Genomic DNA, 24,732 nt, shown 5'->3' on the forward strand with positions numbered 1-24,732 from the left:
TCAGGCCTTTATGTTTCAGGGAACTGGGGGTTCAGTAACTCTGCCCCGTGGGGGATTTATAGTCTAAATTGCCACCTGGCAGCAGTTGGATTTGGTTTCTACTTCTTCACATCTCTAACCCTCCAGCCAGGCTTTTGAGACTCGTAGGAGGCCTGAGAGACAAAAACAAAGGCCATTTACTTCCAAGGACAGGGACACAAGGTTTGTATACGGCTTCAATGGTGAACTCGGCAGAGAAGCCTGGTTTCTTTATGAACCAAACACATGCCAGGCACCACCCACCCGAGAAACCAGTGTCCTGAGGCATGTGGCTCAGTCAGGAAATAGGTCGTGGACAGCCCCTGACATCTCATTGAACATTAAAGGTATTTTTCTCCCTCACTTTCTGTGCCCACATGGGCCAAGCGGGTCTCGATGCCCCACCTCTTCATTTCAGGACATGGAATTAACAGCCACCACCTTGAAAGCTGTCAGCATGGTGTTCTGGAGGGTCTCACACCAACAGTTCTGCAGCTGAGAAGGGACAAAGGCCACCGCTCATAATTTGTCGGCCAGAGCTAGTCACATGATTCCATCCACCCAGTGGCCCAGGAGGTGCCAGCTGTCTGTGCCTGAAGAGCAGGGCACTGGGAAGAACTGATGCACCAGGGTGTGCTGGGTGCAGTCATGATGCTTATAAAGAGGTGCCCTGGGGAGGGAGGCCTCCTTTACCCATTACGCTTGGGAGTCACTGGGTGAACAAAGTTCTGAGGTTCTTCATATAGTAAAGGCTTGGAGGAGCTGTTATGTAGTGAGTTGCCAGCCTCCAGGAAAGGGGCTTGACCTTAGTTACACACTAGAAGGATTGCTGTAAGTTTCTGCATGTTGTCAGAATTTGGAAAACTCTATATTCAGAAAGGGTGATTTGTTCTGTGTGTGTTATGTCTCATTAAGCCTGAGTTTAAAATGCAAAGACATTCTTTGGCTTCTATAATAAAAACAGGGGGTTGGGGAGGAGAAGGGGATGACAGAGAATGAGATGGTTGGATGCCATCACTGACTTGATGGACATGAGTTTGAGCAAGCTCCAGGAGTTGGTGACGGACAGGGAAACCTGGCGTGCCACAATCCATGGGGTCACAGAGGGTCTGATATGACTGAGTGACTGAACTAGGGGATCGGGGGAAGGGGGAGGGCTGACACAATAATTCAGGGAGACATGGTCACGGGGACCAGGGGGATTGGTAGAGGTGAGGAGGGAGGGGTCAGATTCCAGAAAAAGGTTGAAGGTAGAACTGACAGGACTTTGGGTTGAATTTTGGGTAGAAAAGAGAGGAGTCAAGGATAATTCCAAAGTTCTTTGGCCTGAACAACCAGAAGGATGGTGCTGACTTAGATGAGATGCCCTTCAAGAGAAGCAGGAATCTGGGGAGATGGGTGGAGGGGATGAGCAAGGGTTCATGTTGGGCCCACGAAGTTGGAGATGCCTAATGGAAACCCAGGTGGACACATGCAACAGGCAGCTGGATACATAGACTGGAGATTTTTATGCGTTTGTTGAATGCGAGAGAAGGGAGAGTGAGGGGGAGGGGAGGGAGGGAGAGAGAGCAGGAGGACTGTTGTCCCATCCGGGGCCACCTGGGTCCCCAGCAGCCCAGCCGGGCTGACACAGGATGGAGGCCCATCACCGCACCCTGAGGCTCGTGGAGCAGGGAGAGACCGTCATCTCTGAAATGTCGACACACGCTGTAGAACCCTCTGCCAGGTGCTGCCTGGTATCTTCTGGGAAACCTCCCAGAGGCAGGACAAGGAGACCAGACTGAGCAGGTTTTCTCTGAGGCAGCATCACTGGGAACAATGGCCTGGGCTCCCTGACCTCACCTGGGGGTGGGGGCGGGGAGGCTGCATCGGGCCCTTACGTGACCTGATGCGTTTCTGCAGCATCTTCGCTGATGCTTGAGTTCAGGTGGGGGTGGGGTGGTACAGAGCAGGGAACAGAACCACGGGGGTGAGGGTCAGGGAAGGCTGGCCTGAGCCGGCCAGGCTGGTCATCTTTCTGAACCCTGCCAAAGGCAGAAGTCCCTGTAGGAGGAGGAAAACAAAAGCTCCTCTGACCCGTGAGCTGATTTCTGGTCCTTGCTGCTGCTGTGAGAACACTGGGTGGTGATAATATTGTCAGGCTCGGACTTGTGGGAAGATAAAATGAGTCTGCATCTGGAGAAGAGCTAAGGGAAGGGGTCTGCAAACTGAGGCCCCCAGATCTCAAACATCCGGCCCACAGTCTCCCTGTTGCGCACTAAGAATGAATTTGACGTGATTAAATGGTGATGGTGGCAGAGGGGTGGTATGAGTCACTCAGTCGTCCAACTCTTTGTGACCCCATGGACTGTAAGCTCGCCAGGCTCCTCTGTCCATGGAATTTTCCAGGCAAGAATACTGCAGTGGGTTGCATTTCCTCTTCCAGGGGATCTTCCCAACCTAGGGATCGAAGCCAGGTCTCCTGCATTGCAGGCAGATTCTTTACCATCTGAACCCCAGGGATGGGAAGGGCCGGGGCAGGGCAGGGTGGGGGTGATACCAAAGATGAAGAATATTTGTGACCCATGAAAATGCGTGTGAAATTCACATCTCAGTCTCCATAAAGGCAGGTGTACTGCACACTGGCCTGTGCATATCTATGTATCATCTCTGGATGACTTCCTGCTATAGCAGCAGAGCTAGGGGATTGTATTAAGTCTAAAATACATACTATCCGGCTCTTTACAGTCAAAGGTGCCCAGCCTCTGGCCTAGAAGACCCTGCCCCCAAAACAAGGTGTTCTATCAGGGGACAAACTGGTGATGCGATGTCAATCATTAAGAATCAAGATTCTCACCACGGACAGGCATGTTCCCTGCATGAGCCTCTGTTACGGGGAAGCAGAGCAGAGCAGGCAGCAGGTACCCCAAGAATGAGTGCACTTCCCACCAGACAGGTAGAAAGACAGGTCACACCGGTGGCCACGAAGTGCTTTGGTCCAGAATCTCTCCTTTATCTTGGAGCTGGGACCGTATGGAGAAGATCAGGTTCCTTAAGGTGTGGGCCCCCATCCAGCTGCATCAGGACCGCTGAGACCTTGTTAGAAATGCACAGTCGTGGCCCCATCCTGGACCACGAGGGTGGTCCTGGCAATCTGTGTTTTCCAGGGGCCTTCCGAATGAGGGCAAAATCAGAGAACTACCACCCCTGATGCAAAGAGTCGACTCATTGGAAAAGACTCTGATGCTGGGAAAGATTGAAGGCAGGAGGAGAAGGGGATGACAGAGGATGAGATGGTTGGATGGCATCACTGACTTGATGGCATGGGTTTGAGCAAGCTCCTGGAGTTGGTGATGGACAGGGAAGGCTGCTGTGCTGCAGTCCATGGGGTCACAAAGAGTCAGACATGACTGAGCAACTAAACAGCACGACCACCACCCCTCTGGGAATCTCTGGCCCTGCCCTCCCTCCCCTCACCAGACAGAGGTCCACAACACCCAGGCCTCTGCAACATGAGTGAAGTCAGAAGACTCTAATGATTCAGCAGCTACTGAAGGTTGCCAGGAGCAGAGTTTTCCTTTGATGGAGAGATGATTTGAGCATCTTTATCTGCCTGGTTTTTCCTCTTTCTTCCATACACACAGAGGCAGGTAGAAAAAGGACCAAAGGAGTCGTCTCATGTTTTGCAGCCAAATTCCTCAGCCCGAAAAACAAAAAGTGACAGATCAGATCTCAGTCAACTTTATTTGAAGTCCTCGCTGGGGTTTTTAGCAGCAAGGCTTCTCAGCCGGCCTGCCTGCCGTGAGGAAGACCAGTGACAAGATGGATGCCCAGTTTTGTTTGAGAGTTTTCCAGATGTGAGATCAAAGCAGGAAAAAGCTGGATGAAAACAGCTCCTAGCTCCCCATTCTCAGTGAAGGAAGACCAAGACACATATGCAAACGTGCCATAGAGATTTTAATGAAAAAATTAGAAAAGTGCATTATTTTACAACACTACAGTAAATGATTCTTCCTTTTTTTCTGTAAAGACATTGTAAAATATATACAGGGTTGCTTAGTGCATTCGTTACAAAAGAAAGATGCAATCCCTTGCATAAATTACATATTTTACATGGGCTGGATGTCTACTCGGACTTGTAAACATTGGTGATACAGTTTTGTTTTTGTTTTTCATTCTTCAGATAAGCTGCAATAGTAAATACCTCTGATATTCATTGGATGGTTGTCTCATTCTGTTAAACTTCAGAACGGCATTCTAAGGCCATTTGTGAAGGCACCCTCTCCACAGGCGGAGAAGGCCAGAGAAGAGAAACAAAAGGAAAACAAACAGGAACAGGAACAGTAGGCTTCTCTGAATTTGGTTCACTGTGGTCCACTGGGGATCACTGGCTTTGCCAAATCTGGTGCGGCTTCCCACCCAAGGTCTGATGCCTTGACCATACTCGGGCCTGTGGTCCAAATCCCAGATGCCCACCAATGTGGGAAGGGAGGTCCCTGCTAGGGGGTGCGGGACAAACCATTCCATCCTCTGGGAGCGTGGCCAGGCTGACCCAGCTTCTGGTCGAAACTTCCTAATTGTCATCACTCCCAGGGAGCGAGTTCTGGAGGCCTTCCAGACAGCAGCAGCATCACCATCAGAAAACACCAGGTCCTTTTACCAACGCAATCATGAGAATGTCCAGCAATGCCCCCAAAACAGACAAAATCCAGAGACCCAAAGACACCCAGTTGGTGCATATGCGCGCGCACTCAAAGGAATCAGTGACGGTCACACCTCCATGCCCCCACCCCCCAGAATGAATCCCCTGTGCATACGGGCTGATCATTTTAACCAGTGTGAGTTTGGATTTAATTCAAGCTTAACTTCTTCTACGCCTAGGGTCACAAATGATGCTTTCGTAATGTTTAATGTTTTGAGGTACAAGAATACACAGTTGGTTGAAGTTTAAAAAGTATAGAGGGAGTATCAGCAATTTCTTGGCCTGCTGGGAATAGACTAGGAATTCTTCCTCCTTGTTAAGCAGTTCAGTGGCGTAAAACCTCCTCATCCTCTGGCATCTTTGCCTGTGGGTCCCGTGTTTGATAAACCTTCTGACCTGCAAACCTTCTGACCAACATTTACGGACACACGAGAGAGCCTCAGCCTCTCAGTTGGGGTCAGACTGTTCTCCTATTTCGATTTCACTCGATAAGGCCAATAGCTTCACCTAACCCAATGCATTTTCTATTCCGTGGAGGTTTCTGATAAAGCACAGGGTGGACTCAGATGGCCCCTGGAGGTCCCTTCCAGCCCCAAACGACTGTCAAAATGCTATTCGTGAGGCTGAATAAGCAAAATATATAATTAGCCTTTTTCGGGACTGTGTTCTTCTCTGAGGAGCCATCAAATTATAGAGAAATCTTGTTAATTGTGGGTTCTGCTTCATTGGGTTCCCACTAATCGTGTTTTGCCTTTCACTGGATTATTTTTATTTTTCTAAAATTCAGCTCAAGAAAATGCAGCAAGAGCCGAACCACATTCTGCTTCCAAGAACAGCTCATCCAACTTTGTTTGGAGGCCTCGTGCATCTTGGGAGCGTACAGTCCATTGGAAGTTTAGCCTTATGAGGCCAGGGAGCATGACCACCCAGCTGACCACAATGGCCTCCTGCTTGGCGTTGGCTTATGGCAGATGCCCAACGGCTCTGTGAATAATCGCTGGATAAGGGAATCAATCAGTAGGGAACACTGCTCAGAGGGGCCCTGCGGAGCCACCAGGCCCCTGGGGCCGCAGCTCAGAGGTCGCTGCAGTGGTCTCTCGGGTTAAGGAAGGGTGGGACACTCCCCAAGGTTTGTCAGGGAAAGGTGGGCTTTGGTTTACTGGGAAATGTCCCCCTCAACACCATCACCGAGCATCCGGCCCACTAGGGACTGAGCAGGGCTGCAAAGAGAACCTATCAAAAGAAGAGCCAGAGGAGCTGGTTAAGACATGATTCTTTGGTGCAAGGAAGGTTCTAGACTACCTGGAAAAGGTGATGTCCCCAGAGGGGAGAGAGCCCAGCTTAGGAACCCTGTGTTGGGAGGACTTGGTCATCTCCCCTCCAAAGCCGCCCCTCAAGGAAATGTCAACCAAGAGCCTGGTACATGGCGACCTCTATCTCCTTTCATCTCCGCCAATATCTGTCTGGGGATGCTAGCCCCTCCCCTGCCCCTCTGTCCTGTGTAGAAAAGGAGAGGGAAGGATTGGCCAAGGCCACATGGCCTGGTTACAAGGAGGCAGGAAGGGAAGCCCTTGTCAGGGGTGCTTAAGAAGGCCCGAGGAGCTGAAAGGGGCAAAGCTGAGGTTGTATGCTTTTTTAGCAGCCAAGGCTTATGGCTAAACTTCACAAGACCTCCCTCTTCAAGACCAAGAGTGGCTGTCTGGATGGTAGGGGTCTTCAGGAAACTGGACTAGAGTCTCTAGAGAGGCCGGGGTTAGGACCCGAGAGTGAATGGGATGATGTGGGGAATAAAATCTCCGCAAGTACCAAGTGCCCTCACCCTTAAATGTGTCCTCCTCTCCTCCCTGATTCCTGGTCACAGGCAGTCGCAAAGTCTGATGCTCAGAGGTTCCATCAGGAAACGGCAAATTCTTCATGCCAAGGAAGCCCAAGAATTATATAACATTTTCCTTTTACTGGTTTCATGCTAATCTTTGGTCAAGTTGTCAGAAGTCGTCATCAGAACAAGCCCCCAGAATGCTTCAGAAGGTGCTAGACAAGATCTTATCCAGAAATATTCCCATATGCAAACTATAGCTAATGTCTAGAAGATGGAGGGGGCGGGGGGACATCTAAACAATGGAACACCATAGAATTCAAGTTGGATGAGACTTGAGACTCCAGGATCTATTTTCAGGCTTATTATCAGACCCAGTAGGGACATCAGGATGGATGACTCCCCCATCAGAGACCAAGACTCAGGCTATGGTTGTTAGAGTGGAGGGGACCCTGAGATAAACATGTGTGGGCACTGGGGAGCCATGGAAGGTTCCTGAGCAGGAGAATGGCCTGGATGACTTAATATGTGACCAGCTTGTGAAGGGCCTGGACAGTTTGCTGCCTTGTCTGTCAGATGTGACTCTGGCAGAATATTCTGGCTACTGGATAAGACCTCTGCCCCGCCCACTTTCACACCCCTGTGCCTTTGCCTAAAACAGTGCCCGCTTGCTCCTTCAAGGCTCCCCTCAGAGATTCCCCAAGGATTCCTCCTCCTCCATGAAGCCCTGCCTGAGTTCCCCCACCAGACCAATCCACCTCCGTTCATAGCTGGACTGGCAAGTCCAAGCTCAGGAGTGACCTTGCAGGAGACTCGGACTGGCCATTACGAGAAACACAAATGGCATCAGAAGTCTGACTTGGCACTCGGCTCAGAGCAGGGCCCCGTGAATGCCATCACACGTTGCCCTTGAACCCTACTGCACACAGTGTCTGCTTCTGGAATCTCCAGCTTAAAGACGGCAACACTGAGCCTCGGAGAGGCCAAACCACCACCTGCCTGTGAGAAGCAGAAGCTGGCCCCAGGTACACGTGTAGCTTTACTCCCCTGCTGCCCTGTGAGGAAAAGGAGCCTGCCCCGGCCTGTCTCAGGGCCCCAGAGTGCGTGCTGGGCAGGTGCAGAGTGGAGGCCGGGGGTCCCATCACTGCACGTGTCACACACTCACTCAGCATCTGTTAAGAAGTACCGCAGTGAGAAGTCTGCCTCCAGGAGACATTCACATCTCAGGGCTCACTCAGTACCCGGTGAAATGTCACAAGTATGAGCCTGCCGTTTGATCGAACCTGAGTCTCCTGAGTTGTAGGCAGACTCTTTACCATTTGAGCTACCAGGGAAGCCCCTGAGGACCTACCAATCATGTTTTATGGGACATGCCCAGCTGTGGACTGCTCATGGCTCTATCTTGTGTGGCCCGCCCAACACTATCGGGCAAATACCACTGAGTTGCCAATGGTAGGGTGATGGTTTGCAAAGGGGCAATGCTGAGGTTTTGTGTTTTTTTAACACAGAGGATGTGTGTTGGTTTCCAAAGACGGAACAAAGGTCTGAATTGAAGTTAAGACATGCCTCGATGACAGGAACAGATGGCCATTTTGGCAAGATGCTGGAAATCTAATTGTATTTATCCCCTGCTGTGGGCACTGCCCAGCATTTAACAGTCAGGACCATTGGTGGTCTACTTCTTATCCTGGTATTGCTAATGTTGTTGTTTAGTCACCAAGTTGCTGTTTAGTCACTAAGTCCTGTCAGACTCTTTGTAACCCCACGGATTGCAGCACACCAGGCTCCCCATCCTTCACTATCTCCCAGAGTTTGCTCAAACTCATGTGCATTGAGTCAGTGATGCCATCCAACCATCTCATCCTCTGTCGCCCCCTTCTCCTCCAGCCTTCAATCTTTCCCAGCATCAGAGTCATTCCCAACATATTGCCAGAATATTCATCCATTATGGAAAGAAGGACCAGGGACCCCAAAGGAGGGCATCACTGAGTCCTTCATGAAGCAAATTGTTGGGAGAAGCTGTGAAGGGATTCATGAGATGCTCCCATCTCCATGTCCACACTGGAGAGTGAGAACAGCATGGACGGGGGCTCAGAGGCAGGAACCCACGAGGACGTATTTTCTTGATCAAAATAAAAGGTACTGAGCCACAGCAGGTGGGTTGCTGTGTGCTACTGGAACTGAGAAGACCATGCTACGGAACTCGCCAGTGCAAACAAACGTCTCAAACAGAGGTCACCAGTCTTAGCACTTAGTGGCCAGGAAGAGTGCCATGCCGACAAATTACATTTTTGAGTATTGATTGAAAAGGCGCTCACCACCACTCACTGAAAATCACCTGGGTGCCAAGTACCCCACTGGCTCACAGGTATCCTTCCAGCCACCTACGGGGCTCTACCTGCCAGCCCTTTATAATGGGTGAAAGGATGTCTCTGTGCTTTGTCTATTTATAGCTGGACCATCCCCACAGGTGTTTAGGGGAATGATTGCTGACTCTCAGCACAGAAGAGAGATCTATGTGAGAAGTTAGAAATAGCAGAGCCTGACTTGGCTTTGGTGACGAGACCCAGCATCCAGGGGCTCCTGGACACCTCTCCTGCAGCTTCAGTTAAGAGTCTCCCAGAGAGGAGAATGGCATTTAATGTGCCTTGTTTATCTACAACGTGAGAGTTAACCATGGGTCTCCAGGGAGCCAGACTTCTCCACTGCATTCATCATTACAACATCAATTATGTGGTTCTCTTGCCTAAAATTCTTTAACCTAAGGAAACAGAGGCAGGTTGTGGGCCAGCCCACAGCACAACTGGCCCAGACTCCAAACCAGCAACATCATGACAGACAAAAACAGAAGAAAAATGTCCTAGATTGGAAGGGTCTGGCGCAAGCAGACAAGCAATGTGAGATGCAATCTTGGATTGTCAGATTCACATAAAAAGCCCTGGAGGACAATTTTGGGACAAAGTAGGAAATGTGAATATGGGTTGCCTTTTAGATAATTTTATTGTACAAACGCTAAACTTCTTAGCAGTAATTACAGCACTGTTACCAAAGAGAACGCTCTTGTTCCTGCGAGAGAAACAGTTTTTCCTTTGGTCCCACCACCTAGAAGTTAGAGAGGCCACTTCCTCCTCCCAGTATCTCTGGGTATGAAGGGGGCGATGTGGAGGGTGGGAGGGGATTAAGCAAATATGGCAAAGGAGTGAAGGCTGGTGAGTCTGCGTGAAAGGGGTATGGAATTTCATCTTTCTGGTCTTCCAGTTTTTCTGTGAATCTGGCTTTTTATAACCAAAAGTTGGATGTGGCGGGGCGGGGAGGAATCATGGTAATAGATGGTTCCCCCCCCACTCCCGCCCCCGAAACAGCAAACTCTATTAAGGTGTGCTCACATAACAACCACATACAATGGATGTACGCCCAGGGCACGGAGGAAACCAGCCTACCCAGGCTCTTGGTGTTCACGATGACCGCTGTTCTCAATGGCTCTGCCTATTCCTTCCCCATCTTCCTAGCTCCTAGGATGCTGCCAAACAAATGATTTGGGATTTTCATTTTTGTGGCTCAAAAGTGCCCAGTGACCAGAACATCAGGCCACTGTCTCTCGTCAGTCAAACTGATTCTGCGCTAAAGGCTCACGAATTCCACCCAAGCTGGCCCACTGTGTGGATGGGACACCACCGATGCCCAGGGAGGGGACAGGACTTCCAGGAGCCCAGAGACACAGAGGCGAGAGCCAGGTTGTCCTCCCAACCTTTTCCTGCCTGGGATGCTCCCGGTTCCCACACATACTGTGGCTCAGCATCCCCAGGCAGCAGGCCCCAAGTCCCACCCTTCAGAGTACAGACACGATTCCCTGCCATGTTTGACAGATGATGTGGTCCATCCCATCAAGAGGAGGGACATGGTCTGGCACCGGCCTCAAACCCACACCTCCATAGATGCCCTTAACTAGGGTTCCCTAATTAAGACCTATTCTATGAAAAAAGAAAAAGATCACCTAAAGACACAGGACCAGAAACTTCAGTGATAGATGGTTTTCCTCCTATAATAATTTTCGCCTCTCTTTTTTTTCTCTCTCTCTCACATATTGTGTACAATGAATACCTTTAAACCATTCTTCTCTCTAACTTTGAACTGCTAGTGATCAGGAATCAGGACCCACAAGGTTTTTGGATTTGGAGGCAGAGAAGAATGACCTTCCTAGGCTTATCTGTGGGTTTCCAAGTCATCATCCAGTCTCCCAGTTGAGGCCCCATGTGCAGAGACCCAGCGGTAAGCCAAGATTAAGCAGTCAACTCGCCCTTTTATATGGATGGGTTTTAGTGAGCACCTGCAAAGGCAGGCATCATGGGCAGCAGTCTACATCCATCTGCTTCCTTTCCTGCAAGGATTAGGGACCCAGGGGGGATTCCCGGGCTGCAAGTGATCTGCTGCAATCATTCCAAAGTGCTAGTACCCTCCTCCCCAATGGGCGATGCACAAGAGTAATACAACAGATGCTTCAGAGTGTGTTTTAATTTAGAGCTGTATTTACCAGGCTGCTGCCTGAGTTTCAGGATGGAGTGTGGAAGGAAAGAACTCTGATCTCAGCCCTGGTGCTGACTAGGTACCTCAAAACCCAAACAGATTGGTTCACTCCTATGTAAAGAGTCTAGCAGGGCAGTGTGACAGCACCATCCACCCAGGATGGATGGATGTCATAAAGATTAAAATGGAATGGTCTCTAGAAAGCATGGTGCCCAGAGCTGCTGGGATAATCAATACCATTGCCTAGCTTCCTTTGGTCTTTGACGGAGGGGATGGATTGAGATCTCCCAGTGGGAAAGCATTCAAGCAAGAATCCAAAACATCTAAGTATCTACGTAGTGTGTTGATCTCTAGACCCCATCAGGGACTGGGTGGCAGGCCTATTTCCTATGATTCTGGTAGAATGTGGCTCTTCCTCAGCTTGCTTTAACACAAGTTGAAGCCCGAATCCAAACAACTTGTTGAGACTTCTTCCCACTTCCTGGGTGGGCGTGGTCAACCGGAAGAAGAGTGTGGAAAACCTGGGCTGAAAGAAGGAAGTCACCAGGTATGAGGTGGAAAGACTTGGGTCTGAGATGCTAAGAAGTCCAGCAACAGGGACTGTTGGGGGAGGGTGTGAGTGACAGCCTTAACAAAGCAGCCAGGAAAGCAGTAGGAGGAGAACGAGTGGGAAGACTTCAAGCAGAAGCAGGTCCCTTTATGACTGCTGTACCCTGGTGGGGGCAATAGTCCTAAATGAAGGGTTGAGCCCATGTTTCTCTGACTTTAAGAACCTGGTGTATTTACGTGCAGAGAAAGAGAAGCAGGTTCCCTCATCTGAGGGCTAAATGAGGGTGTCATGGCATGGCGGAGTCAGTTTCTTGGACCCTCTTGGGGGTCCAGACTGAAACTAAAGTCTCATTCTAGTCAAGGCTGGTTTTCTGACATTGAGCAAATCACTTACCTTCTCAGTGCCTCTGTTGCTTTACAGATAAAGATTATCACACACCCATTCGAGGGCAAGTCTTACAAAGATTTTCATGAGAAACCCACACTTACTCCAAGTACCCTCCTCCAGAGCATGAAACAATCTGCAAATACGCACAGATACTCTTGCTCCTGTGACACCCTAGAGCCAAGGAGCTCTTTCAAGAGAGAAAAAATTTAAAGAACAACAGCTTCTGTTCTCTAGACAGATTTTAGAGACCTCAATTTTTTCTTTTAATCTTAAAAATGAGTTAATCGATACGGCCTTGAAGGTTGGTAACTGTGCATTTTAGTCTAGAGAATCAGGTTCCCAGACTCCTTCCGCAGACCCCATGTCCCAGACAAAGGGATTAAAGTGCTTGCCTTTTCAGGGAAATCTCGAGGGCTGTGTTCAGTCCAATGGCCCAAACACTTGGGGTGGGCGAACTGGGGCCGTCTCTCGGGAAACCTTGGAGGTCTGCTCTTCCTAGGCAGCAGACCCTCCATTCTGGGAGACCACACTGGGACTCCCACTTCCCCTTCTGAGTGGCCCAGCCAAAGCCCATTTCCATCCCAGAGCCGTGAACTTCCAGTTTTTGAAAAAGGGGAATGAGGATGGCTGATTTTTTAGAGATGGCAGAGACAGTGACGAGGGAATGAAGGTCCCCTCCATGAATCTGGAGGTCAGACTTTCCTTTATTCCTGCGTGGGAAGGGCCTTCAAGATGCCACCTTCTACAGCCCAGCTGGCCCCCAGGAGATAAGGAGGCCTTCACTTTGGGGGTCATCCCCTATTGAGAGTGGGGAGGAATTTCTCCATTACTCAGAAAAAGTCATCCCCTGAGATTGACAAGTTCCCAGCAGGCCAAGACGCAGCTCCTTGCCTCCAAACTCTTCCTGAGACCAACATCAACATTCCCTTGTTTACAAATCAAATGTGGTTGGAGACACGCTTTAAAATACATTATATATAGTCTTTAAAATGAGGAATGCCCTGTCATTGTTCATTAGGAAAAGAAACCACATCCACTTACTAACACCCATTCTCATCGAAGCATCCCAGACTATAATTCTCACTCATGTAGGTACGCTGCACACATCATCCACATTGTCACATAAATAAGAGAGAAATAATAAAATAGATACTCTGCAGTTGCAACAATTTTCCAGCTTCCCCTGACACTTCCAGTTACATGGAAAATTGTTGGAACTAGAGATGGCAAAATTAAAAATGTCTCTAATAAATTAATATTATTGGCTTTTGATTATTCCATTGCTAGTTTTTTGTTTTCTTGTGTTGTTAACGCATACCAGTTTAACAAAGTGCATGCTTGTTTAAAAAATTTTTGAACTGGCAAGCTACGATGATCCATGACGGCTTGCCCACCCACCCCCTAAAAAGAAGTTAATAGAATTTAGAACCTAGCAGTTAAAAAATGTGATCATGACACGCCTGGGATAAAGGCTGCTTATGGAACATGCTTGATTCGGCAAGATGATAAATCAAGAACCTCCTGGGTTTTGTTTTCCCCTTTTTGTTTGGAAGCAGCCAAAAGCGGGCTATTAACAGAACTGTGTGATGGAAAAGAAAGATGAACACCTGGCACTTTCCATCTCGTCACGCACACACACGCAGACGCACACTGGGGTGTGCCCTCACTCGCACACACTCAGACCACACACGTACGGCCACCCGCTGCTTGGGAGGAGGAGAAAGGAGTTGGGTCAGAGATGCCACTGTGGTGGGCACTCAGCGGGGTATGCAACTTTGGGTCGTTATCCTCTGGGCTGTCTCCTTGTCTGGGTCTCACACCTGTCCTGGGAAAGCCACCCCTCCCCACCCCGAGATATGGGGCAGGCTGGGGAGAAATGTAAGGCATACTTTGCTGGGAAGAAGGACAAATCCATGCTTCATGCTCAGATGCGAGTTTCAGAGGAAGACGGGCTTGCTTTTCCCTTTGGCCTGCTCTGTCTCGCTGGAAAGGTGGGGAAGAAATGAAACCAAGAAAGGAAGGAAGGAGAGAAAGGAAAAAAAAAAATGATGACGATAATCATAATCATAAAGGATAATCATAATAAATAAGACAAGTTGGGCCCATGAGACTGAACGTCAAAGAGGACACAAGACTCGGGCTTGTATTTCCCGCCCCAGACCTAGATGGACTTCCGTCGTCTCATCAGCCTGTGGTTGTCGGTAAAGCTGTGTAACCCGGGGGAGATGGAGCTGATAGGGGACGGAAAGAGGCTGTTTTTTAATGTGCTTGGCGAGATCTCCTCGATCTTGTAGGAGATGGAGTGGAAGTACTGGGGGGCGAGCTTGGCGCTGAAGGAGTTCTGATGCGCCGCCGAGCGGCCGCCGTACTCCCGCGGGCGGTAGCAGGTGCAGGAGCACACGGACGGCAGGTCCGCCACGTCCGCCTTGCACCGGGGCCGGCCCTGCCGCGCCTCCTCGGGGATGTGGATGACCATGCTGCTGCGGTTCCCGGCCAGGGACGCCCGCTCCTCGGCGTCCCGCCGCTCGTCCTCGCTGTTCATGGTCAGGAACCTGAGGACCACCAGGTTGAGGAAGGCCCCGATGACTGTCAGCCCCACCAGGATATACATAAAGCTAAAGGCCACGTAGAGCGGCTTCTTCTGCAGGGCGCCCTTGGTCTGCAGGGCCACGTAGTCCCCGAACCCAATGGTAGTCAACGTGATGAAGCAGTAGTAGTAGGCGTGGAAGAAGCTCCACTCCTCGCACTGGGAGAAGGCGGCCGCGCCGATGCACAGCGTCCCCATGCAGGAAAAGAAGCCCACGGTCACCATGTTCTCCATGGACACCTCCGTGTTGCGCAGGCCGCAGCACCTCTTGATGCGCTTCAGCAGATAGCGCACAAACGTGTTCATCCGCTCGCCCAGGCTCTGGAACATGACCAGCGTCAGCGGGATGCCCAGCACCGCGTAGAACATGCAGAAGGCCTTGCCCGCGTCCGTGCCGGGAGCGGCATGCCCGTAACCTGCGGGAGGAGATGAGAAAATGCAGAGGCAGTGAGGCGGGGTCTCCTCGAGTCAAGGTGGAGTGGGGTGGGGTGGATGTGTGGGCATTGCAGTTGGGGCGTAACCTGCGGTGGGGTGGTGGGAAGAACAGGCAAGAATCAATGAAGAAATGCTCCTCCAAGTTTGGAGCACTTAATTTAGGGCAGTCGGAGGAGGAGTTTGGGAGTCATTTTACTGTTCTTAGAGTAACACAAAGGCTTTCCAAAGAAAAGCAGCATATTCACTCATTCGATTTTGCAGAGAGCTGCAGACGTAGGCAGCCCAAGGGAGAAAAATGAAGTACGCTCACCATGTATCATCCCTAAGAGCAAACGGTCGAAGAATGCTAACGGGATTTTCTTGTTGTTACTGTTGACAACCATAATTGTATTCTAAAATAAACGCTGGGTCTGTGGCCCGGTTAGGAGGACAGGTGGGTGGAAAGCCCGCGAAGTGTGAATCCTTGCGCCTCCCCCACTGGGAGCAGTGGGGCCACCCAGGGAGGCGGGACACCTTGGAAGGTAAGAGGGGTGCACAGGGTGGAAGGGGATGATGGATCCACTTGAGTCGTTTCTGCGTGTGCTGGTAAGGGGGGAGAAAGAACCCCAGTTTCCACAGCCTCAAGGGTGGTGCCAGGAAGCTCAGCATGGTCTGGAGAAGCCCCTGCCTCCTGCCCAGGCTCCCTGTGCCCAGCTCAGGTAGCCAATCAACTAGTTGGTCTGTGCGACCCCCATCATACACCACCTCTTTCTAACCTGTGCTGACCCTATAAAACAGACAATGCAGACACAATGCATCTGACACCACTGGCAGGAAAACAGTTATTTAATAGCTGGGTAATTTGATTTCTTCAGAATTGGGATTTAAACCCAGAGTTTTCAGTAAATGAGGCTTACAAGCAGAGGTCTTGAATCTAAAGGTCCCTGCTGAGTGGAGCATAAACACCACAGGGGCAAAGATGTTTACCTCCTTTGTTCCCTGCAGTATCCCTGCACCTAGAGAAATACCAAGCACACAAAATACCTCTTTAACAAAGGACAGTAAATCCGTGCCACTGTGTGAATGTGGCCTTGTCAGAATCGAGGGGACACATAATCCTGAAAGATCCCACATGTGTAGGTGCCTCTGAAACTCCTCACACAGCTCCACAGAACACCCCTCTGTGGATTCCCTGCATGAGCTATGCAAAGTTGAGCCTGTATTCCCTCAGGTTCAACTGAGCATGGTGGTGCTGGAAAGGTGAAATTCCAGGGTGATTCAGCTGCACAGTGATCATGTCAGAGCCCAGGCAGGGCTGGCACAATATGGCAGGAGGAATCTAAGGCTAGTTCAAGTTCCAGGACTGACACTGCCCGGGGAGAAAAAAAACCAGGATCACAGGCGGTATGTGGACTGCAAACTTGGAGGATGAACATGAACTTCCAACATCTCCAGTCCTGCCCCACCAAGAAGGGTTTCCCTGGTGCTCCCCTGAGCCACATGCTCATGGTCATTTAACCCAGGTGTATTACCATGGGCTGCAGACCACCTCTCCCAGCCTGGGTGTCCTCACCTGTTACACAGGATAATAACTTTGAGGTAGGTTATTGTGCAGATCTGCTGAGACCAAAGAGCAGAGCCTGGGACTCAGTAGGGACCTGCTCCCTCCCACTGCCTCCTTCAGGAAGCCTACCCTGACTGCTCTAGCCCACACCTCTCCACCAGGGATACATCACTTACGTTCAGCCTGCCCGTGTCTCCCCTGCCATGAACTTGTGCCTCGTCCTGCCTGACTGGGAGTCACACTTTCACTGCAGAGGTGACATCACAAGTTCCTACCCTCTCTGGCCCTCAGTCCCATTGAGGCAGCACAGAGATCTGACCCCCTCAGAGACCCCACGGCCTTTATGAAAGAGGAGGAATGGCAGGACAACATTGGAGTTGGACCAGAAAGGTCAGACAAGGACACAGCAAGAAGAAAATCATAGGCATATCAATAGAAATTATCTGATCTGAAGAGAGGAATAAGTCAGTCAGAAAAACAAACTTTGTATTAACACATATATTGATGCTTTCACATAGTGGTCCTGGAGAAGAGTCTTGAGAGTCCCTTGGACAGAAAGGAGATCAAACTCAATCCTAAAGGAAATAAATCCCGAATATTCATCAGAAGGCCTGATGCTAAAACTCCAATACTTTGGCCACCTGACACAAAGAGTCAGCTCACTAGAAAAGATCCTGATGCTGGGAAAGATTGAAGGCAAAAGGAGAAGGGGACAGCAGAGGATGAGGTGGTTGGATAGTATCACCGACTCAATGGACATGAGTTTGAGCAAACTCCAGGAGAGAGTAAAGGACAGGGAAGCCTGGTGCGCTGCAGTCCATGAGGTCGCAAAGAGTTGGACACAACTGAGCAACTGAACAACAATGCATACATGCAGAATCTAGAAAATGGTACAGATGAGCCTATTTCCAGGACAGGAATAGAAACACAGACACAGAGAATGGACATGCGGACATAGGGCAAGGGGAAGGTGGGCTGCATGGGGGATCAGGACTGAATATACACGCCACCATGTGTAAGGTGGGTAGTGGGAACCTGCTGCTTAGCACAGGAAGACCAGCCCAGTGCTCTGCGGTGGCCTGTGGGGGTGGGTGGGAGGGGCTATGTACACACGCGTAGATAATTCACTTCATTGCACTGTTAGCAGAAACTAACACAGCATTGTAAAGTGATCGTATTCCAATTAAAAAAATTAAATCAAAAATGGGATTAGTTCCTCAATTTCTCTTTCTCATCTTTTGTTGTTAGCATATAGAAATATAGCAGGTTTCTGTATATTAACTATGATTTCTTCTTGGGAAGGAGAGGCCATCTTTCCTCACTCGTGGCATATGTGCATTTTGTATGCCCTCCGCTGCCTCCCTTGTACTGTAGTCTGTAGATAGTGTGAATGCTATTGAGAGCTTCCCTGGTGGCTCAGCAGTAAAGAATCCGCCTGCCAATGTAGGGGATGTGGGTTCCATCCCTGGGTCAGGAGGATCCCCTGAAGGAGGAAAAGGCAACCCACTTCAGGATTCTTGCCTGGGAAATCCCATGGACAGAAGAGCCTGGTGGGCTACAGTCCATGGGGTTGCAAAGAGTTGGACGCAACTTAGGAACTAAACAGTACTGTTGAGATACGATGTGTGTGGCCCCCACAGCATGGGCACACATGTGGCGCACAGATCCCGTGTCCTGAGTGCCCTCCACGCCTACCCGCATCCTACACCAAGTGTGTGTGCTGTGGGGATGCAGGAGATGCTCTGCACGCCAGTTAGTCTAACATATGTAGATGGTATGTGGCTTTCGCCTCTGTGCTTCCCATCCACATCCATTTCCTCTAACACATCCACCTTTCACGAAGTTCCAAGCGTGTGCCACGTGTATTTGTATAATGCGTCCGCAGGTGCCATGTCTGTGCCTACCATTGATACTTAATGAATATTCTATATGTAGGCTTCACATGCGTCCTGTTTGCATGCAGTGCCCACCACACTGTATCATAAGAAGATATGGGAAGCAGATCCAGTGGAGCATACACATGGCATATCAGCCAAGGGCTCTACTCATCCCAGGCCACCACACCTTCTACCCTCCTCACACTCCCACGCTATAAATAGCCTATTAATTAACTGTTCAAGTTGAGAGTGCTACCTCCAGCAGTCATGGAGAGCTGTCAGTCTACACACCGTGGATGTAGCTGCTGGCACTTATAGAGTCACTCCAGGGCATGAATCCGCTGAAGAGGTCAACTACCAAGGTCCTCATCTCCCTCCCTTCCTCAGACCTCCTGCTGGGTCTGTCCCATGGATGAACTCGGCTGGATCCCAGAGGGCCAAGAAGCCCTAGAGGTGGCTCAGACAGACTTAGCCTCCCCAGTGGGGAGCAGGGTGAAAATGGGTGCATCTCGATGGGGAGACTGAAGGCATCCAGCACAGCATCCTTCTTCCTGGAAGGCTCTGCGAGACGGCAGCTGCAGCAGGGACAGTCCTGCACCCTGGACCACTGGGGCCCTGGGAGACTTACTCACCTGGAAGACCCTAAGCTTTGGGGTGTTCCGGGCCCACACGCTTGTGTACCTGTCTTGCTAAGGGATGTCATCACTGTAACAAACCAGTGAGATATACCACGGGTTGTCAAAATGATGGCATTCTTTCTTTCTGCAGGGTGGCGGGCTGCAGAACTGACACCCCCACGGACAGGATACACAGGCATACTGCTGTCCAGGCCCTGAGAAGGGCCACTGCTTCACCCATCACAGGAAGGGCTGGGGGCTGGGCACCTGGTTTTGACCCAGCAAATACTATGCTGGTTTCCTTCCCGTAAATAGATCTCATCCCGAACCACTAGCTAATTTACTGCCTTATTAAGTTGCCAACCATCTACTGTTTTCCAGCATCCATCTGGGTTTTATATCAGCTGCACAGGTGAGCTATATGGAGATGTCATGGGACTCCCACCCCTGCATTTTGTATAAATATAAACCCACTTGTTTACCAAGATGCGCTTTGTTCTTTCCTGAAGACCTCAGTCTCCATCTGGCATCGTTTCCCTCCAGACAGAAGCACCTCCTTTAGAAATCATGCTGCTCTTCAGAGCAGCTGGAAACAAGTTTTGATTCTGAGAGTGGATTTTGTCTTCATTCTCAAAAGATATTTTCCCTGGATAGAGTTGTGGGTTATGGTATTTAAAAGACTCTTTAAGGATGTTGTTCCACTGTTTCCTGGCCTCTGGTGTTTATGATTAAGAAGTAAGTGCTGTTCAAATAGTTGTTTCACGTATGTGATGCACTGTTTCTCTCTGATGCTTTCAAGGTTTTCTCTCTGGTTTTTGGCAGCTTGATTCTGATGTTTTCTCTGTATTTATCTTGCTTGAAGTTTACCGAGTCTCTTGAATCTGTAAATTTGTGTCTTTCACCAAATTTGATGAGCTTTGGCTACTATTTCTTCTGTTTCTTTTGACTTATTCTCTTTCTGCTAGGACACCTGGTACGTGCCCTACCGGTCTCTGAGGCCTTTCACTACTGAATGAATAGACAAGGCAATCTTGAGAAGGAAAAATGGACTAGGAGGAATCAGGCTCCCTGACTTCAGACTATCCTACAAGGCTACAGTAATCAAAACAGTATGGCACTGGCACAGAAACAGACCGATAGCTCAATGCAACAGGATAGAAAACCCAAAAAGAGAACCAGCTACAAATACTCGATGCCATCACAAAACCTATATGACAACTCAAATCCTAAAAGACTGCCTTTTTGTTTCTAATCTGTGAGTGAATGAAGGCAGCCTGGCCTCCTTAGGCGGAGCTGGATTCAAGCATCTAGTCATATGTTATCCAGACTCACCCTGGGCCTTTATGCACACTACCTGTGCTTGGTACGGGGGGCCAACAGGGGCTTTTCGTCTTCCCCTGCTATCTTAGGGCCGCCAGCCAGCCCACGGCCAGAGCTCCCCTAGGTGGAGGGCATGGGAGTCACAATGCTACCGAGGACTCCCAGGCTGGTGCGTGTTCTCCTCGGTCACCTTCTACCCCACCTGTGAGGCCCAACCCCGTGAGTTCAGAGCCACACCTCTGTCCAGCTTTGCCCTCTAAGACTCTAGGCTCCCCCATGACCCCTGCTCCCCCGAGAGCCTCTAAGCTCTAGGCTTCTCCGAGCACTGGGAGCCACTTTCTCCTCCACCAACATAACCTCAGGAATCCCACCTAGGGCCATACTGTTCATCCTTCCATCATCGTAAACTGTTCATCCTTCCATCATTGTAAACAGTTCATCCTTTCATCAAAGAGACTTCTAAAATTGACCCATATGGGTTTCAGGAGGTGTGCATAGGGCCCAGGAGAGACTTTGAAACCCCAGCCCCAGGCGGAAGCCTCTGGGCTCCTGCTCTGTGACCTCAGAAGACTCACTCACGTCACCGGATGGATGTGGGAAATGCAGCTGGAAGGGGACAGTAAGATCAGGTCACAGACACTCCACAGGAGATGGGTCATCCCTCCCCAGCCCTGCGGGAGCCCAGCAATGACCAGCACAACTGATACCCAGATCTCCTCAGGCTGGGCCACGCAAAGGCCACAGGCCGCTGGGTAGGAAGCTCCCTGCATGCAGGGGACACGGTGGCTCTCACTGTCCCTCTGCACTCACCCCTGCAGCCCCCTCACTGCTGACTCTCCATGGATGCAGAGCCTGAGACTCAGACGTGCTTGTGGTCCTAAGGAGCCAGGCCCCTGGGCATGAGGACAGCTGTGGGGACCAGTGACAGCCTGCAAAGCCACCCCCAGTGTGCACACACGGCAGCTCTGATTCCTGCTCTGTGAGCTCCAGGACGCCAGTTCAGGGTCCAAGCACAGGGAGTCAGCCCAGAGTGCATTTCAGGCAATGCCCCATCCCGGCTCACTCGCCCGCCAGCCCCTGCTGGGTCCTCGCCTTGCGGCTCCCAGGACATTGTTGCTGACCAGGAGACAGGTGGGTGGAGCAGGGTCGGGGGGAGGCCCACCCCCAGAGGTGCTCCCAGGTCCCAGCCCAAAGCTGGAGCTGATGGGGACACAGACTCTGAATCAAATTCAGGCGCCTCGGGGCCATGACAGGAGGTGGAGCCCTTACCAGAGTGACCCCAGGACTGAGACCCAGCTTAGCTCACTGGAGCGGTGGGGCTGGTGTGGAGGGCCCAGGGAGGGTGCAAGAGGGGCCTCAGCTCAACGCTGGCCGGCGTCCTCTCCACCAGGCCCTGTGTGGGTTGTGGGAGGATCTGGTGAACACAAGACACAAAACTGGGAGGCTGAGCGCAGCGTCAGAATCTCAGCATCATCAGCTTTGCCTGGTGGAAAGTTCTACCCCGGAGCCCATGCTGGATGTGATAGAAGCATGGAGGAGGCTCCCTGCTCAGACTGGGGCATCAGTGCAGGGTCACTGCTGGATGAATAGGAGCCCACCAGGAGGAGAGGTGTGTGGAATTCTCCCAGGCTGCTGTCTCCGCTGGAATTTGGACGTTACTCAGCGCTTCCTGTCTTGTCCCGCTGTAACAATCAGGCCCTCCCCCTGGGCCCGGGGTCCTGTGGCAGAGCCCAGGACCAGGCCAAGGGCAGAGGTAACGGGCATCCGCTTGGGGCCTGAGGATCCTGGCTCCCCCTCCAGGAGCACTGAGGGCAAGGCAGGTGGACATGGTGGGTGACGGAGGTTCAGGAGAACGGAAGACCCTCGAGCTCCGCTTCACAGCCCAGTCCATGCACCTCGCCCCAGAAGAGCACCCAGAGGCTGAGCCCAGGGGTGGGGGTGGAGCGTGCAAGAGCTGCAGGGCTATGCACCAAGAGGAACGTGGGGATTCAGCCTGGAGAAGAACCTGCACTTTGCCCAGCCGACCTCCCCACTAACCAGATGGGCAGAGTGAGACCCACAGAGGCTGCAGAGTCCAGCTCCACACTTGCACGGGCTTCCTGACCTGCAAACCCAGAGAGGAGGTAGAACTGTTCAGACAGCAAGCCCCACCTTGAAGAGCTGTCTGGACTCCTGAGCGTCTGAGAAAGACACCTCTGTTTCCTTGTCTGTGAAATGGGGCCGAGGACAGGGAGGAACAGAGAGGGACAGAGAGGCAGCAGGAACTGACCACTTACCAGGGCATCAGGTCCCTGCTGTGGACTGAACGCTCCTGCAGTTCCCCAAGGAGAAGACATTCGGGATGGAGCCTCTGGGATGAGGTTTACATGAGGTCATGAATGCGGGCCCCTCTGATGGGACTGGTCCCCTTATAAGGAGACGAAGGAGCCAGCAGTCCTCTGTCTCTGTCACATGAGCACTTGGCGAGAAGGTGGCCATCGGCAGGAAGGATGAGAGCCCACCCTCCCCCCCAGGCACTGAACCCTCTGTCACCTGGATCTCTGACTTCCAGCCTCCAGAACTCTGAGACACGTCTGCTCTGTGAGCCCCGCAGTCTGGCATTCTGTTACTGCAGCACAAGTGGACCGACGCCCCAGAACTGATGCTGGTTCACGGCCCTTCTCCGTGCCTTCACCCAGACCCGCGCTCTGCAGCCTTCGGGCCAGGGCACCCGGACCTGAGCCCCCACCCAGGATGACACACGGACACCGGGCGTGCCTCCCACACGTGGGCACCCGCATCGGGTCCTCAGCCAGCCATGCCTGGACACGACAGAGCTGCCCCGCGGCCTGCCCGCACCACCAGCCTTCTCAACTGCTTCCTTCTGCATCTCCTCCCATCCCCGAGCCCGGGCCGGGGGCCTGGGAGCTCCTGGGGCAGGACCACCACCTGGACCACACATCTCCTTCGGGATTCCGCCTGCTGCAGCCACCGTGGGGCTGGGCCTCTGGGTGGGGACGGAGATCCCCCCGTCCTTCTCCTCCTTCCACTGCCCTCCTCTCTTCCACTGCCTTCTCACCAGAATGCGGCTCCCAGGTGGGCAGAAGCCCACTCCTGGCCCGCCCTGGCACATCCCAGAGCCTGGCACGGGGCAGTCACTCAGAATTTAGAAGGCAGCATCCCTGCACACGGGACCTCCATCTTCCAGGCCTACCTTGAGGCCCTGGCCTATCCCGAGCCCGGCACAGCCGGGGGCAGCTTTGCCCGAGACACTGCATCATCCGGCCTGATTTTCACGGCCCCTTTAATATACTTAGTGGGTCTCTTTGATCTGTCCTGGGAGAGGTTTTGCAGAGAAGAGGCCTGCATCTCGGGGCTGCAGCGGGCTAACAAATAAAACAAATGAATAGGCTCTGTCCCCACAAGGGAGCCAGGCGGGCAAGGAAGATAATGAAACTGATGGTTCCTATTGGGTTGGGGGCGCCCCAAAGAGCCCACTGAGGCGACAGGCAGCACTCCCAGAAAAACGCCCTGTGCCCCCACCCCGACTTCCTGCTAGATTTCCCAGGAGCGTGGCAGCCGCCAGGTTTGAGAAGTTCCCAGGCCTGGCTCCTGCTCTGGGCTGAGATTCCCTAAGATGCCGTGACCGTCCAGTGGGCTGTCCTCACTGAGAAAAGTATAAGGCAATGGGGGTCGCAGACCAGCCTCACTCCTGACACTCCAGGACTGCCCGTGGCTCCCCCGAAATCTAAGCCCATCAACAGCTGGCCGTAAACGACCTCTTAGGACTTTCGCAGCCCTTCACCATTTGCAAAGCTTCCCCCACTGTGCAGTGCCCCTCCGTGAAGCCTGCCAGGATCCCTTGGCCAGAAATGACCAACCTGGCTCTGAATTCCCCTCCAGAACACTGTTGGGGGGGGGGGGGCGGGAAACAAGACTGGCCCCTGGGGATCAGGACAGGCTGGGTTAGACTCTGCCCTTCAGGGACCATGGGCGGTCCCCTCCCTCCCTGCCCAGGCCACCTCGTTCTCCTTGGTCGAGTTCACCGAGGCCCCAAGCTCCCGGGGCACTCTGCCACTCCAAGTGGGGGCGGCCGTCAAGGCCAGGAGCCAGGTGAGAGCCGTCCACCAGAGGTGCAGCCCAGGGAAGGAGGCGGCCACCAAGGCGTGTGGACGTCAAGAAATTTGCTGCTGGAAGAGAATGAAATATTTATAAAGGACACGCAAGGATTCTGTGCCTGTAGGAATTAAAATAGGCACAAATTCTCTTAAAGAACGACTCAGGGTGGCTTTGGAGAGGGATGGGCCGGAGAAGGGCGCTGCCCTCGGCCTCCTGTGTTTTCTGGCGCACCGCCCCCACCGCCCGACTTCAGCTGCAACCAGCATCCCACTCATCCAT

The 24,732-nt window shown here is 51.7% G+C and overlaps 1 protein-coding gene across 1 annotated transcript in view; it reads right to left on the reverse strand.

Annotated features, from left to right (window-relative positions):
* Positions 1–14,137: 14,137 nt before the first annotated feature.
* KCNK9 (potassium two pore domain channel subfamily K member 9) overlaps positions 14,138–24,732 on the reverse strand; it is a 92,681-nt gene continuing 82,086 nt past the window's right edge. The window contains exon 2 of the mRNA XM_065903451.1: positions 14,138–14,979. Coding sequence (XP_065759523.1) covers positions 14,138–14,979 — 842 coding nt within the window. The remainder of the gene's footprint in view (positions 14,980–24,732) is intronic.

Source organism: Muntiacus reevesi, chromosome 12, assembly GCF_963930625.1.
Source record: "Muntiacus reevesi chromosome 12, mMunRee1.1, whole genome shotgun sequence".
NCBI lineage: Eukaryota > Metazoa > Chordata > Mammalia > Artiodactyla > Cervidae > Muntiacus > Muntiacus reevesi.